The sequence below is a fragment of the Macaca nemestrina genome, chromosome 14 (assembly GCF_043159975.1).
Source record: "Macaca nemestrina isolate mMacNem1 chromosome 14, mMacNem.hap1, whole genome shotgun sequence".
NCBI classification, from domain to species: Eukaryota; Metazoa; Chordata; class Mammalia; order Primates; family Cercopithecidae; genus Macaca; species Macaca nemestrina.
Genome location: NC_092138.1, coordinates 50701573 through 50719920, shown reverse-complemented (window position 1 = coordinate 50719920; position 18348 = coordinate 50701573). Strand labels below are relative to the sequence as shown.

The window sequence follows — 18348 nt, the reverse complement described above, 5'->3', positions numbered from 1 at the left end:
TATATTTTATGATCTTATAACTATGGAGCAATAGTTAGAGAGAGAGAAAAGTCTATCAATACTCTCTCAAAGAAAAAAAAATGTCTACAGAATGAGACAGCGGATAAGGAGAGAAAAAGACATCTGTGACTGTTGGCTACAGCTGTGAGAGAAGAGAATAGTTAGAAGTTCCTCAGTTCTAGACACAAAAAATATCCCATTATACTCTAATTCAGAGTAAGTCAAAAGCAGAACTTAGCAGCAGCATGAGACCACAGAGAGAAATAATCAGGGCACACATTCCAACCTGCTGGCTATTCTCCACTAACAGTCGAAGCTTGTTCATAACATCCTCAGCCTCTGCAGCCTCAATAATTCCAGCACTGAACGCTGATGTACATACACAGCTAAGTGTGTAGGCAAGGACCTGAGAAGAAAATACAGCAGAAAAATGTGTCTTCAGGAGGAAAAATAAAAGCACTTGGTTTAGTTGACAAGATACTCTGTCAAACTTCCCTCCAGCCTAAGAACTGGATTCAAATACATTTCCCATGGATTAGGCACTGTTTTGCTGCCTAACTCATATTGTAACATTTCATAACAATGTGATGATGGGCATGACTATTCCTACTTCATAGATAAGAGCTTTGAAGCTCAGTTTCATGTAGCTAGCAAGTGACAAAGGACGGATTCAAACCCAGGTCTTTAGACTCATAATAGTACATTTCTTTATCACATTATGCCAGAGTACAACACCTATCAACAGTAGAAGGAAACAGATTTTTCATCACCAGTGCGTGCTACTAATTAATTGCCATGCATTCCCATTCAAGGCCAAACAGGAGAGGAAATTCAAAGAAGTGAAACACTGCTCCATTAAGATTCCCTAGAACTAGTGGGGCATAACTGGGACAGGAATATGGATTCTGGAGTCAGATAAATTGTATAAAATAGGAATACTAATACCTGCCTCATAGCACTAGTGTGGGAACTTAATATGTTGATGAATGAATGAATAAATAAAATATGAGTAAAAAAGAATGGTGGGAGTGGAGCCAAGATTTGGGAATATGTCCCAAATTGATCATTTACTAGCTAAGTAACTTTGGGCAAGTCACCCAATCTATCTGAGTCTCAATTATTGCACATCAAATTTAATCATCCCCTCTCTGCTACCTCATATTTTCGTGATAAAAAACCTCCCTTATAAGAATGCTGTTAAGACAAAGTAGAAAATTCAACTTCTAGCACTGGTTGACACGGCATGAAAAATGTAAGTGGTTTCTAAGGTAGAAGTTGAATAATAAAACATCAGAGGGGAGAAAAAACTGCTTGCTTAAGGCCTTATAAATCAAAACATCACAGATGCATCAGTTATAAAAATGCTGCTTTCATTTATAATCAATTTGCTCCTCGGTTGCAAGATTTTCTCTTTTGGCTTAAAAAAAATACGTACTTTTAAATCACACTTTACACTGCTTTAAAAATGGAAATGTAGTGCATGTCTTAGAACAAAACTTCATTCCTCTGTGCCCAAAGAAATTCACCAATTCAACAAGTCCTATTGCTGAAAGCAGAGGAGCTGAGCAGGGAAACACAGCAGCCATTATGTACTCATCAATAGCTCGTGGGCAGGCTGGGATAAAATAGAATCTGTTCTAATGAGAGAGAGAATCAGGCCAGGCCACGAGGTCATACTCTGCTCCTCTCAAAGAAGAGTACAAGCGGTCCAGCTTCACCTGGACAAAATAGAGACAGGCATGACACATGCCTGAAATGTTCCATCTAAAAATATGGTTAACACACATGAACTGGGTCACATGAACTCCAATTCTGCATATTTTTGCACCACAGCAGAAAAAAACTTTTTTTTTAAGTATGGTAAAGGGAATTTCCTCAATAATATTTTATGCTAGCTGACATTTTAAAAATTAAATGCCTTTTGATCGGCAGTTTCTGAAGCTTATTCCTGGCCATTTTTGAAAGTTACATTTGGCTTGAGCACAATTCTAAAAATCTCTATTTAACTTTCTTCCAGAAATTGCAGCTCTTCTTAGAAAGTGCTTTCTAGTGATGCTGAGTTAGGTTTTATATTCACTAAGGCTCTTATCTTATATGCCACATTTAAGTCTAAGTTGATTTAAACTGCCACACAATTTGAAAACCTTATGATCTAACATTGGTTGTTTGCCATTCGGATTTTCTCTTTGAGGAAGAATTTAATTTATAGGGTTACCAAAGTATGATAAGTCCAAAATAAGTGGCAAGAAGAAAACAAAAGAGAACAGAGGGAAAAAAAATGTAACCTCCATCTCCTACCTCCTGAAATGTTCTGCTCTGGCTCCCACTGTCATCTAGGTACGCAGACAGCTTCCGAAGCGATGCTGCCACATGAACGCGGGACTGCATTTGGCTGCTGTGGCTCATGAGGGACAGAACAAGTCCAACTCCCAATATACAGCCCGTGCTTGGATGCCAAAAAAGATGAGGTGTTAGGAGCATAAGAAATCCACATAATTGCTCTTCACTTACCATGGGTGTTTACAGTGCTCTCAAACCTCAGTGAGATGGCTGGATTCAAATTCTGCTGCCTAGTAGCTGGTGTGCCCCATCATCCCTGACAAGTACACCCACCTCTCCCCTCAAAACGAACACCTGACATCTAAACAGGTATCTGTGGCCCATGCTAGTGCTGTGCACCCCCTGGATAAAAACAAAAGCAGGAAATAGTTTGACTTCAACTTTATGGGTGAGAAGAGGAAAAGGCATAAACCAGCTCTATTTGTGCCCTTACTGAAATGCTGTAGTTTTTCCTGTACCGCCGCTACCTGCATGTTGAATATACTGTGATCAACTGCATAAGGAGAGAAAAGACTAAAATTCAGGATGTGAGCTGAGGACATCTGACTAATAGCAAAGAAGATAAATGCAAGGCATGATTATGAAGTACTACTAAGTGCTTCATGTTTCCTAGTCAACTTCAACAAGTGGAATTTCTTTCCTAAAGAAACTGTGTATTTGTGCACAATGACATTAATCCTTCTCTCCCCTCTGATCTTGCAGAATACCACTGGGTCAGAAGAGAAAATGGACAAATGACAGGCTTGTCAAAAGTTACCCCATGTGACAATTCAATTGAAATCTAGGGCTTTGTGTCCCAATTCTCCTGAATGAATACACATCCATTTAAAGAAAATAATTGTTCTCTCAGAAAACTTCAAGATAGTATGGTAAGATGATGCAGCTTGTGGTAATACTTCAAAGAAAAAAGTTTTTGTCATTGTTTTTTAAATGGAGAAAATGCAATATTTTTCAGAAATCACCCTTACTCTGGCTTGCCTTGCCTCTCATCACGATATCTGCTGCCGAAGAAAACACTCCAGGGCATTTCTCCGATAATGTATCTCAATGCCCACATCTTAGGTCATTTTGCTCTTAAACGGCATCTATCCCCTTGGTCAGTGTCAAGAACATTTGCATCATTTTATAAGCATGTTAGTTACTTCCCCCAACACCTCTGTGCAAATGGAGCACCCACACCTAAAAGAAGACACCCAGAAGGATAGACAGGCTACAGGATTTGCTCAAGGTCACACAGAGAGCATCCAGCAAAGCGCAGCCAATACAAGAGGATTTTTTTATTTCTAGCCTTCTGTCCCATCTGCCAAACCCAAGGCCCCTCTCGGTGCCCTGCATGGTGCCATGATGAAATACGTATGAGAAGGCACCATATCTCAAGTGTGTTTTTCTAGTTTCTGTTGCATAACAATCAGCCATTCAAAAATCCTTCGTAAAGAAGCTACGACAGTAACTATCATTAGTCAGGCAGAACTGCTGTTACAGCTTCGTAAACTTAACAAGCTCAACTAGCATAATGCATTTTTGACCAGTTAAAGCAACACCTAAGATCTCAATACAGCATGCTTTTGAGACTAATCACATTTATGGAAGAGGAAAGGCTACTCTTGACTAATATGAATGTAAAGCCTTTGCTATTATTTAGAATCTACAGGGAAGTATAGAATCTATATTGATGCATACAACCATTTGACAGAATTAGACCAAAGATATAATTAGACAAAATTTGATTAATACTTTGACAAATTTGACGCTGTTCCCTCTTTGACTATTTAACTGCTACCTATGCTTAAGATTTCAAATGTTACTTCCTCAGAGACATCATTCCTCGCCCAGCGGAGAGCCTCTTTAATACTCTCCCACAGCACCCTGTGCTAATTTACTTCATACAATTTTAATTATAAACTCTGATGAAAATTATTTGGGGGATTGTTTGATTATTATCTCTTCCCTGGCCTCAAAGCTCCATAAGGGTGGGTACACCTTTTCTGTTTTTTCCCTACCACAGTATCTGCTGCACCTAGTATACTGCTTGGCATATACAAGTACTCAACCAGTATTTATTGAAAGCTGAAGAACTAACCAAATGAATAATTTTAAGAGTCTAGAGTAGAGAGAAGATCTACAGAAGAATAAAAAAGCAAGACTTGATTCTTATGTTTAGTAGGAGGCAAATTTTATGAGTAGTAGAATTCACCGAACATATCACGCAAGATTCAACCAAGAAAATTCAGTTTGTTTCTTGCCAGGCTAACTGCAGAAAGAGGAACACTAGGCTCATCTGGAAAACAAATTCCTCTCAAAGTTCACACCAATAGGGTTTATCTTTCTGAATAAACAAGGAAGTATGTAAGTATTGCTTTTCAGGCTATCCTGGGCACACAAAAATCTCTATCCCCTAGATTGAAGCCCCTCTTTTATCATCTCAGGGGATAGAGACATTAAGGCTTTGAAAAAGACATTTCTGTTTCTAGGCCACATTTACCTAAAATTTATCATAGCAATTATTACTATAACCTAAGCAAGGTTATAATTCACTAGTGATTCTATTCATTGCTACAATGGCAGTTAACTGACTGGTGTAACAGATGAATATATAACAGTGTATGTATATACATGTGCCACTGTCACTGTTACGGCATATACACCTATTGCCCCTCTAAATAAGTCCCCTCTCATTTCACTCAATTTTCCAGTATGCACCAAGAACGTAGTCCTAAAACTTTATTCCTGATTTCCCTCTGATTTCTAAATCTTCTATATTTTAATGTGTTTATTTTTGTCCTAAATCTTAAAATGTTCCCCCAGGTGCTTAGTTCAGCAATTCCACATATTTACCTCATTCTAGCTTCTCTTTGATATGTCTGCCAGCTTTGAACCAAGAATAGCTTGGGCAGAGTTGGCTTTTATATCTTTCTGTCCACTGAAAGCAAAAAGGAATTAGGTGTTGGTGTCTTCGACAGAGGAAATAAAAACAAATTATAATATTGGGTATAAAACTGAACTTAGGAATTGCTAACATAAATGTTCTATAAGAGTGCTAACAAATGATAAAGAGAATTTGAGTTTTTAAATTCCATACACTGTTATGTCATTACTTAGTTGAATCTATTATCAGAGTATATTAAAATATCACCAGCAAAAGAAATCCTGACACTTAAAAGCTAAGCAATTCTGACATTTGTGTTGCTATATCAACTCAGATATAATTATATTTTTTTCTAAAATTAATCAGAGATGAATCTTCAATTCCCTAGTTTACCGTAGGCAATCCTGCAGATTAAGTACTAGGCCATCTAATAATTAGTTCTAATAACAGTTAACATTTGTATAGTGCTTTGTAAAGGGCAAAGCACTATACAAATGTTATTGTATTTGTAAAAGCTCAGTAGTAATTAACCAAAGCTTGGGTCGTTGATGACTGCATGACTACAGTTAGGGCTGTGAGGATCACAATGGCACAATGAGCTACCACTAGATGGCAGTAAAATGTTAGTGATAGGCTCACCAATACCAGCCAGCCCAGGTGTGCGGTTCTTTCAGTAGGGACATGTCCATTAAATCAGGGAAGCACGGTGAATTTGCTCTGGGTGAATTCTATCATTTGAGGGAGCACGCTCCCACATCTATTAACTACCTTCTAGTAAGACTTCCACTGTTTCACTTGAGGGAGGCTTGCCCTAGACTCCTGCAATCTCATTAGATAAGGGAATACTTTACACCATGAGCCAGGCTTTCAGGTCTGGGTCTAGTTAGAAAAGCAGAAGAAAGAATTTAAAAATTAAAGAAAAATGTGGGTGACATTTGCACATCAGAAAAAAATAAATACACAGCATACTGTCAAGCATCAAATTGCTTTCTTTCTATTGAACTGTGTTACCCATACCGTGTTACGTAAGAAAAATGGCTTTGAAGTCAGATGTCCCAGGTTCCTCTCTTGGCTCTGTCACTTGTTAAGTATATGACCTTGAACAAGCCTCCTATATGAGACTCACATTCTTTATCTGTAAACCAAAGTGATGATGATTCCTACTTCAGTATCATGTTTAGGTTGTGACATGGATGTAAGTCCATGAGAAACAGACGTGAAAATGCCTAGCTCGGCATACAGCTGCTCAGTAAGTATCAGTTGAATGTGAAGCCAAAAAGAGAACTATGCTGGGTGCAGTGGCTCACATCTGTAATCTCATTACTTTGGGAGGCCAAGGTTGGGAGGATTATTTGAGGCCAGGAGTTCAATACCAGCCTGGGCAACACAGCAAGACCCTGTTTCTACAAGAATAAAAAATTTAGTCAGGCATGGTTGCATATGCCTGTAGTACCAGCTACTTGAGGCTGAGGCAGGAGGACTGCTTGAGCCCAGGAGGTTGAACTTGCAGTAAGCCATGATTGTGTCACTGCATTCCAGCTTGAGCAACAGAGTGAGATCCTGTCTCAAAAAAAACAAAAACAAAAACAAAAACAGAAATTCATAAGGACTGACACCTAGAGAGCATTAGTAATGATGAAGCACTAAACTTAATTAACTGTAGGACTAACAGTTTGGAGAGGATGGAGGAAGGGCTTCTTGAAGCGCCTGAGCTTTTAATTGGGCTCTAATAGGCAAGTTTCCACTAAATGGACAGGAAGTCCAGGCCTACCAATACAGTTGTTCATTAAGAAGGTAAGAATCAAGAAAGAAAGAATGAAGGAGTAAGAATCTTATTAGTAATAAAAATAAATTTTAAAGTTAAATATGCTTAGACATATGAAGTTTTTAAGCACCTCAGCATCTGCATGGTGGGTAATTCATCCCCATGGTACTCCTTACATTTCAACAACCTTCCTGAAAATGATGGAGACAATGCCTGAAAGACATTCCTGACTGTGCCCCACTGGCTGAAGCTTGCAGCATCTTAATCTCAAATTTTTTCCAAACTTTATAACATCTTGAGCTACAGCTATAATGAACATCTTTGGGTGGTATGAGGAGGCAGGAGGGATGAAAAGAGACATAAAAATATCTTATTCCTTGGTTGTAAAAGGCAACAATACAAATGCATGGATTAGGTTCAAAATCTCAACTCTTCATTGAATTCAAATAACAGCTAAATTTCCCTATCTTTCTCATTAATCATTTTCTACATTCAAGAGACTTCAACCACGCCATCAAACTCTTTCTTTACTCATATTCAAACCACACTCTTAAGAAGTCACTTGACCCCAAAAGTGTTTCTTGATAAACTAGGTGAGTGGCACTAGTTCCTCTCCAATCTTAGCCTGCATCTGAAAGAAGATCCCATAACTACCACCTACTAAATGGACATTTTACTTTATTTACTCCTGATGAAATCCTTTACACATGCAGCTACCACTACCATATCATTTACCCTTTTGTCAGTCTGAAACTAACAGTATAGAAGGTATGTATGTAGCTTTAAACTTATGTTCCTAAAGGCCAGAAATAAAAACACTGATTTAATGCATATTTCAGCAGTGCCCATAATATCAAAAGGTAAATGAGTCAATAAACTGGAAGTTAATGCTTATAATCTGTTAGTTCCTAGTAACAATGAACCCCAGAGGATTCATGCCCTGAGGTTCCAAAACACGTGGAAGTCCAAAAACCTATGATGTAGCTCCCTCAAGAATGTCATTATTTTCAAAAGCCTAACAAAACCATATATTCACCCATACAAGTCACATAGACTTAACTGAAACATTAAATATCTCATTAAATGAGTGTGTTTAACACTTTTTTGAGTATTCTTTTTTGATTATTCCTTTTCGTTTTTATCTTTCATTACTGAAATGAGAAAATAAATTTTAAAGTATTTAGTTTAATAGACAAAAATCCTTAAAAACCATGGGGTTAGCATGGGGAAGGGAAAGGTTCTTAATGCTAAGCAGGTTGGTAACCCCTGATATAATGTGTTTGCTTCCATTTCTACTTCTTAGCCACGTTACTTCACAGGGAAACATAAATCATCAGTCAAAGGCCCTCTTAGCCCAATCAAATTCAAATGGCCTCAACAGATCTTTAAAAAGATTAAGTCGGCTGGGCAGGGTGGCTCATACCTGTAATCCCAACACTATGCGAGGCAGTGGCAGGTGGATCACATGAGGTCAGGAGTTTGAGACCAGCCTGACCAACTGGTGAAACCTCACCTCTACTAAAAATACAAAATTAGCTGGGCGTGGTGACGTATGCCTGTAATGCAGCAATTTGGGAGGCTGAGGCAGGAGAATCACTTGAACTCGGGAGGCGGAAGTTGCTGTGAGCCGAAATTCCACCATTGCACTCCAGCCTAGGCAACAAGAGTGAAATGATGTATAAATAAATAAATAAATAAATAATAAAAAGAAATACTTTAAAAAAAAGATTAAGTCATGCATCCATGTCCCCATACATGTGCCTTGTATGATAAACATAAGTCAAAACTAAGGTCTTAGTAATATAAGGTGTAAGCTGCAAAATGACAGTTGTTACTTAATTTATCTATTGCTGAAACATGGTTTTCAGAACAAGGAAGCTTTAATTATAAGTTTTTTTTATTATTTATTACTGAAAACTCTCTGCAAAGGAATTCAAAATCACATCCTACAAATATTTCTCCATATGAATTTTAGGGTTGTTTTTTCTAGTTCTGCGAAGAATGAAGGTAGTGTTTTGATGAGAACTGCACTGAATGTGTAGATTGCTTTTGGCAGTATGGTAATTACCACAATATTGATTCTACCCATCTATGAGCATGGGATGTGTTTCCATTTGTGTCATCTATGATTTCTTTCAGCAGTGTTTTATAGTTTTCCTTGTAGAGGTCTTTCACCTCCTGGTTAGATATATTCCTAAGTATATTTCTAAGTACCTTATTTATTTATTTTTTTTTGCAGCTATTGTAAAAGGGGTGGGGTTCTGGATTTGATTCTCAGTTCGGTCACTGTTGGTATATAGAAGAGCTACTGATTTGTGTACATTAATTTTGTGTCCGGAAACTTTGCTGAATTCTATTATCAATTCTGGGAGTTTTCTGGAGGAGTCCACGTAGCCAAAGCAAGACTAAGCAAAAAGAACAAATCTGGAGGCATCACATTACCTGATTTCAAACTACACTATAAGGTCACATTCACCAAAACAGCATGGTACTGGTATAAAAATAGGCACAGCCGGGTGCGGTGGCTCAAGCCTGTAATCCCAGCACTTTGGGAGGCCGAGGCGGGTGGATCACGATGTCAGGAGATCGAGACTATCCTGGCTAACATGGTGAAACCCTGTCTCTACTAAACATACAAAAAACTAGCTGGGCGTGGTGGCGGGCGCCTGTAGTCCCAGCTACTTGGGAGGCTGAGGCGGGAGAATGGCGTGAACCCGGGAGGCGGAGCTTGCAGTGAGCCCAGATCACGCCACTGCACTCCGGCCTGGGAGACACAGCGAGACTCCATCTCAAAAAAAAAAAAATAAATAAATAAAATAAAATAAAATAAAATAAAATAAAATAAAATAAAAATAGGCACATAGACCAATGGAACAGAATAGATAACCCAGAAAAAAACCCAGATACAGGTAAGTGATCTTCAACAAATCAAATTAAAAAAAAAAACATGAAGTGGGGAAAAGACACCCTACTCGACAAATGGTGCTGGGGTAATTGGTAAGCTACATGTAAGCTTAATTGGCAAACTACATGTAAGAAAATAAAACTGTACAGAAGGATCCTCAGCTCTCACCTTACCCAAAAATCAACTCAAGATGGATCAAGGACTTAAATCTAAGACCTAAAACTATAAAAATTCTAAAAATAACACAGGAAAAACACTTCTAGACACTGACTTAGGCAAGGATTTCATAATGAAGAACCGAAAAGCAAATGCAACTAAAAACAAAGATAAATAGCTCGGACTTAATTAAACTGAAGAGCTTTTGCACAGCAAAAGGAACAATCAGCAGCGTAAACAGACGACCCACAGAACGGGAGAATCTCTTCACAATCTATACAACTGACAAAGGACTAATATCCAGAATCTACAACAAACTCAAACAAATTAGCAAGACAAAACCAAACAAGCCCATCAAAAAGTGGGCTAAGGACATGAATAGACAATTCTCAAAAGAAGATATACAAATGGCCAGCAAACATATGGTAAACCGCTCAACATCACTAATGATCGGGGAAATGTAAATCAAAACCACAATGCGATACCACCTCACTCCTGCAAGAATGGCCATAATAAAAAAATAATAGATGTTGGTGTGGACACGGTGAACACAGAACACTTCTACGCTGCTGGTGGGAGTGTAAACTAGTACAACCACTACAGAAAACAGTGTGGAGATTCCTTAAAGAACTAAAAGTAGAACTACCATTTGATCCAGCAATCCCACTACTGGGTATGTACCCACAGGAAAAGAAGTCATTACACAGGAAAGTACTTTCACATGTATGTTTACAGCAGCACAATTCACAATTGCAAAAACGTGGAACCAACTCAAATGCCCATCAATCAATGAGTGGATAAAGAAACTGTGAGATACACACACACACACACACACACACACACACACACACACACAAAATGGAATACTACTCAGCCATAAAAAGGAATGAACTAATGACATTCACAGCAATCTGGATGAGACTGGAGACTATTATTCTAAGTGAAGTAACTCAGGAATGGAAAAACCAAATGTCGTATGTTCTCACTCATAAGTGGGAGCTAAGTTATGAGGATACAGAGGCTTAAGAATCACACAATGGACTTTGGAGATTCAGGGGGAAAGGGTGGGAAGGAGGTGAGGGATAAAAGACTACAAATTGTGTGCAGTGTATACTGCTTGGGTGATGAGTGCACCAAAATCTCACAAATCACCATTAAAGAACTTACTCATGTAACCAAACACCACCTGTTCCCCAATAACCTATGGAAATAAAAAATAAAAATAAAAAATATTTCTCCATAGCATGCAAGACTTATGGCAGTGTAGGAAGCAATGTCTAAGTACCTGTGAGAGTGGAAATAGGAACAACATACTTGTATTCAAGACTAGTGTCAAAGCAGCAATTTTCCAGGGCATCCAAAGACTTCATCAGAAGAAGGTTCATCTCTTGGCCAGATATATCACTGAATGAAGATCAAGGGGAAACAATGAATTATTTAAAATTAGTCAACTGTCCAAAATGCTTAATACAATATTATTCTCTCAATATTTTACTGGAAATACAAGCATTTCTCTTTTAAAAAGTAACAATACTGATGAGTTGCATATGCTTATTTTGTAGTTACAGAAACTAAGTCTGACAAATTATTCAACAATTGGGTTTCTGAGCAGTATAATCACTTGCAAACCAAAAAACACAAAATCTCCTATTTTTGATTTTTCTCAGCCTATTCAAATTTTAAGTCATTGAAAAATAAAAAATAAACTCAGAATTCCAAATTAATATTTCTAAGAACGCTTAAGTGATTTTCTTCAGAATACTTAACGTATTAAGCTGACATTATCAATAATGATTGCAAACCTCTTTCTTGCAAAGACTGTCACTTCTTTTCATGTCTCAATTGTGGAGGCTGTAAATTCTATTCCTTTACTTACATTTTTTTTAAGGGGAGAAAATCCTAGACCTATATGTGTTTGCATTTATACAGAAACTGATGATTTTATAAATGCCTGGGTGTGAAGTATGACTTGCACAGTAAAATAAAACTTAAAAGGTTCTATGGCTGTCCCTTCAGGCCGATTTGTGGGCTTCATCACTGACATTTTAGTAGTGAGAGATTCCTACATCTCAACTCTCATATTGCTACTTCAGATCATGCTAAGTGGAATGTAACTCCAGGAATGACAACCAGGCAGAGAGCACTTTTTAAAACATTTTCCCAAACCAAGACTACAGCAGTTTTGCTCAAGGTGAAGGATTTTTTGCAATGAAACAAATGCCCACATGCACATCTCTTGCATCGCACATACAGACTTAATAGCTTTAACTAAATAAATCCTATAAAAGTTGTCCTTTGGAGTAAAATATACTTAAATATCCTAAACAAATGCTAAAGAAATTATACTTGTATTTTCTGGAGGTTATGACAGAAGCAAGAAGCTGTGGAACAATATTCAGGAGTCTTCTGAATAAATTCTAGATTGGAACTTAAATTCAAGAGATTTTTCAAAAGCCTTAGCAAAAAACGAAATGATTTCCATAATTCTCTCTCTCTTTTTTTTTTTTTTTTTTTTTTTTTTTGAGACAGCCTTGCTTTCTCACCCAGGCTGGAGTGCAGTGGCACAATGTCAGCTCACTGAAACCTCAGCCTCCTAGGCTCAAGCAATTCTCATGCCTCAGCTTCCAGAGTAGCTGGGACTACAGGCATCTGCCACCATGTCTGGCTGGTCTCAAACTCCTGGGCTCATGCGATCTGCCCACCTCGGCCTCCCAAAGTGCTGCAATTACAGATGTGATTCATAATTCTCTTCTACATGGTGATTTTTTAGTCTCTGAAAAACAACATACTGTCCTAATTCTGTTCCCATTAAAGGACCACATTGGGACACATTTGATGTCACTGACTAGTCAAAATCAACAGCTCTCAAAACACTTGCTTTTAGAAAAAAATTTAAACTTTCTCCAAAAATGAAATTATCTGTTAGTATTGTTACTACCTGGTAAAAAAATTTATTAGTATCAAAAGGCAAATATTTGAGATTCCTCAATTCCAACAAATTGGGAAGGTGGGAGCCATGAATAGTTATATTAGTAATGGCATTACTAACACACAGACCCTAAGTAGAAGGAGGATGCTATCAAACACAGGAACATTAGGGTAAAGTTAAAATTTGTAGTTATTCGGTGGGTGCTCAGCTAAGGAAGGAGCTTCCTGATGTCTTTGCCCAGGGTTTCCTTCAGGTGTGAATTCAAGTTAGACAGACAGGAGTGGAAGACAACCTAGGAAGCAGGGTCAAGAGTTCTGGGGGAATCATCATAGGTTTCTCCAGGGAGCATGATTAAGTTAACCACAAACACAAGCTTGTCAGCCTAAAAGCAGCAGCATCTCCTCCTAAGTTAGTGAAGAAAGTAGTCAGAGCCAGAATAGGATGAAATGAGTTGCCTCGAATTAAACTGCCACGGCTCATTTTTAGTTGCAAAACATGTTGCTTGAAAAGATACCAAAGAAAGAGCATGAACACAGATGGTGAAGAGACTGTCATTTGTAGCATACTAGCAAAGGGAAAAAAATCACTTTCAAGTTTTAAGTCTTTAAAAATACTTTGTGTTCTGTCACACACATAAGATATGTAACAGTCAAATCACATGCAAAGGGCAGTTTTTTATTCATCTCCAGAACAAGACCTATGTTTATTAGTGATGGTGAACAGGACAACCAATGAATATTCTGGCCATATTGCACTTACGGCCTCAAAGACTAAGAGAATCATCCCAATCATCTGACAGATGTTTCTAAGAGCTGAAAATGATCATCTGAAATATGGTATTCCCCCAAATCAATAGCAATTCACATAAAAGTTTCACATACTCATGTTTGTGAACTTAATGGTCTCAAACTGAAATAAATATAGCATAGTGTCATCCAGTTTATCCACACCAACACCAGTTCTTGCCTTTGGGCAGCTAATTTCTGCCAACCAGGAATTTAAAAAGAATCTAATATCACAACAGAATGCCTCTCCCTACTATCATATTTCCAATGTAGGAAAACAGGGATAATTAAAAGTCACTGACATCAAAATATTCATGATAAGCAAATATTCATGTTGTATCCCACTACAATCAATGTAGATACATAAAATTCTAAGACTTGCTAGAAAATAAAGAATAAGCAGTATGAAAAACAAAACAAAAGTAGACTTATGCACTAAAAAAAACTTTCCGATTTAGTGGAATTTTCCACCTGAGTCTATTCCATTAGCTCCATTCAAGGGTCAAGTTAGCAGTCCAAAAATGAGCAATCAAAGTGAACAAAGCACACAGTATAATATGCACAGATTAAGACTCTTTAAAGATTATAAAAATGTGGCTAGGGCACAGGAAAAAAAGCAATATTTAAAGCTGGGTACATGTAGTTCTCAGGTGATTCAGTGATTCCCAACACTCCTTAGGCACTAGAGATATGCCAATCCTCTCCTCTCATTTTACAGTGATATCAACAAAAGATTGGCAGTTATTTTCATCCCATATAAACCAGAATAAAAGAAGCTTTTTACTTACAGCACCATGAGATTAGACTTTTCTCATGTCCACCACACGTAGGTACCTGGGGCTTTCATCTAAGCATGAAATGATTTTCAAGTAACCAATCACTTTAATACTAGCAACTCTTAAAATACACGAACACCTCCATGATGGTATTTTACATAGATAAATTTACTCATAAAGAAGAAGAAAGGATCAACTTGCCCATTTCAGAAAGTTTGGCAAACACATGTTGCTCAGATACAATGTTTATGTATAGGTGTGTATGGGTACAAAATCCTTTGCAAAAAATCACAAAGAAGAAAAGCAGGAATATTTTAATAAACTGTACCTAAGTTTCTCTTCACACAAGCGAGAGAGAAACATCCCTAAAGCAAGGCCCATGTGGATTTGCACGGCTTGAGACTCATCAGCACTTGGTTTCCCAGGTAACCTGGCAGTCAGCATGTTCAGGATTTCCTCAACCTTCTCTTTGCAAGAGATAATGAAAACTGGCACAAGGAGAGACAAAGCCGTGGCGGCAGCAGAACGGGCAATGGCACTAGCTGTGTTTTCACCAGAATAGGACTTCTAGGACATGCCAAAGAAAGAAAACAGGGTTAGCCTTTTATTTACAACGTGAAGGAAGCATACCTATCATAAAAGCACTATAAAACCACACAAGCCTCTCTTAGATCCACCCCGGCCGACACCCAAAATAATACATTTTTTAAAAATCCAAACATTTTTGTCTATAGATTATGTTTTCATTATTAATGAAATATTTTGCTACTAAATAATCAATTAATAATATCCTTTTAAATTTGAAAAACCAAATTACAAGTGTTTTCCTTTTAAAGGTTATAATTCCCTCACTATAAAGCTTGAAACAATTTCAGTGTTCCTAAAAGCCCACATGTGTATATATTTAAAAAAAAAAAAATTGAAGCTATCTGAGCTTGGACAAACCAGCAAGTCACATTATAAATGTCCATAAAGCTAGGAGTTTTCCAGGAAAGAAAGGAAAAGAGAGGAAAAGAGTTTAACTTTAGTATAGAGAAACAAGTATAAATTTAGCACAGGGATCTATTGGCACATCTCCCAAAATTTTTTGGTGGGAACACTTCCCAGTAGATGGATTATTTCCTACAGGGGGTTAATTCCTTTTAATTAAAAAGGAAGTTGAAATCCTAAAAGCCTTTGGTTACAAAGCAATAACCAGCTATTCAAAATGAAATGGAGAGCTCTATATGCCCCTTCCTACATGTAATTATGGGAAAAGAAATGAATAACAGCCCTAATAAAATGACAGAGCAGCTGAATATGAACAGCTTCTATAAGAATCCCATGTTAGAGAGTCCTACCAGACATTATATATATTTATAAATATGTCTCAAGTGGGAAAGAAAGCCCATTTATCATTCCTCACTATTATCCAATTTAAAATTTCAGACACACCATAAGGACGGTGTTGTCCCTTGCAGTCAAAGCACATTAAAATGTGTTTTTAATTCTAGGTCCATTTGCTCTCTAAGCTTTGGTACTTTAAGGATAAAAATCAAACATACTAAGTTACACTTTAAATTAATATAGCACTATTTTAATGATAATGTTACTCAAAACGACCCAGCTGGTAGCACACAGGAAATAAAGTGACTTTTAAAACACGGCTTTGAAAAGTATGGTAATGCAAAATCTCACAAAGGTAAGAGGCAATCAGAGCTGACTAGTAAAGAGATTATTTTTATTGGTTTGTAAGAACTAAGCAGCATATGAGAAATTTCATACAGTGCCCTGCTCTGGTGAGTATCTGAACTAGATAGTTATTACAAAGACCTCTAAATAAGCATCTAAAGTTTTCATTCATCATTAAAGAAATAAGAACACTTTTGATAGAAAATAAATCATCATACAGCAATTAACTTTTTGAGCAAAATTTAGCTTCCAATTTAATTCTACATCATCTCATAAGTCATTTTTTTTTTTTTTTAACCTTGACTATGGTTAAAAATCTAGCTCTAAACCCAAAGCGCCTGATGAATACATACCCGATCTTCCCAAGGGCAGGAGGACAGAGGCACACACAATATACAGAGAAGACCTTCGGCATTGAGGTTTTAGGCTAAATTCATGATCTTAGCAACAGTTCAGAATTTGTATTGTATTTTTATTAAAATCAACTATAATCCTCTGCCACTCAGCTGATTGTCCCATGATCATTATAATTCCCTAGGCAATGGATAGTAATAGGGTAGAACCAAAATAGTTCTACACAGATATTGAAATAAAGCATGTACTACGACCAATAAAAGGAAAAGGAAACCTAAACAAAAAAGTGTTTTCTCATTTTGCTTCAAATCTTAGAATACAAGCATGAAGACAGAGGATAGGTAACAGGTGGCTTTTTTTTTTTTTTGTAATGATCAACAACATTACTTTGTATTTACAGAGTATTTAACGGTTTTCAAAACATTTTTACATAAAATATATTATTTGATCTTCACAGTCTTTTTAGACAGTTGGCAAAGCATTAATTTTTACTTTCATTTTGCAGATAAGAAAAATAAGAATGATGAAGTAAGTGTCAACAGTCACAAAAACAAGAAAGGGGGAGCAAGGGCTACAATTACTGCAGATGATATTGTTCAATTCCTTCATTTTATAAATAAGGACAAAAAGACTCAAAGAGGTTGAGTGAATTGCCCAAGGTCACACAACCTGAAATGAAAAAAAAAAACTATGGCTAGAAACTTGGAGTCCCCACATTTCAGACACCGTTTATTCTACTACAACTGTAGCTCTCGACCCTGACTACACATTAGAATAACTGAGAGAGCTCTCAAAATGCTGATGCCCAGAGTTTATCCACGAGCAATTAAATCAGCAGTGGGGACTACACATCAGTATTTCTTTTTATATGTGTGTGTATATATATATTTCACATGTTATATATGCATATGTACATACATATATATTAATATTTATAGACATTTCTTATAATTTATATGTAATATTTCCATATTTTATATATATAATATTTCTTGTGTGTGTGTATTTAAAGTTCCCTAGGTGATTCTAACAAATAGCCAGGGATGAGAATCATTACACTATACAATGGATTTCTTTCTTTTTTTTTTTTTTTTTTGAGATGGAGTTTTTCTCTTGTTGCCTAGGCTGCAGTGCAATGGTGCAATCTTGGCTCACCACAACCTCTGCCTCCTGGGTTCAAGTGATTCTCCTGCCTCAGCCTCCCAAGTAGCTGGGATTACAGGCATGCGCCACCACGCCCAGCTAATTTTGTATTTTTAGTAGAGACGGGATTTCTCCATGTTAGTCAGGCTGGTCTCGAACTCCCAACCTCAGGTGATCCGCCCACCTCGGACTCCCAAAGTGCTGGGATTACAGGCATGAGCTACGGTGCCTGGCCTTTTATATAATGGATTTCATGTGAACAACTGATGTCCTAAGAGTCAACCCTTGAGTTTTCTGATCATGTTTTATTTCTTGCACTTACATAATAAAACCAGGAGAGAAGCTGCCCTCTGGGTTGGTAATGGCTATCCACAATGACCAAGAGTGTATCAAGTACCATGGAAATCCACTCTTTCATTGAAAGGGAATTAGGTTGAACCTGCAGATGAATTAAAAACATGAAATGATTATGGAAAAAAGAAAACAAATCTAAAGATTATTTCTAAATCCAGGGTGCAACTCCCTTCTATATTAAACAATAAAGTGCTATCATCAAAAAGTAAACTTCATCTGCTTGGACTATGAGCATGCACGTATGAGGTGTACAGGTAGTTGACAAATACACATTTTACCCTCACCTGTGCCCCAAAAGAAATAA

At 37.2% G+C, this 18348-nt stretch overlaps 1 protein-coding gene across 5 annotated transcripts in view; it reads right to left on the bottom strand.

Moving 5' to 3' along the window:
- The window catches only part of LOC105465882 (focadhesin), a 316678-nt gene that overhangs the window by 55645 nt on the left and 242685 nt on the right, over positions 1-18348 (bottom strand). For all 5 annotated transcript variants that reach the window (XM_071077854.1, XM_011714536.3, XM_071077856.1 and 2 more), the window contains exons 26-30: positions 18013-18129; positions 14851-15089; positions 11347-11436; positions 2299-2446; positions 287-406 (exon numbers count right to left, since the gene is read on the bottom strand). In XM_071077854.1, the coding sequence (XP_070933955.1) occupies positions 287-406; positions 2299-2446; positions 11347-11436; positions 14851-15089; positions 18013-18129 (714 nt within the window). The remainder of the gene's footprint in view (positions 1-286; positions 407-2298; positions 2447-11346; positions 11437-14850; positions 15090-18012; positions 18130-18348) is intronic.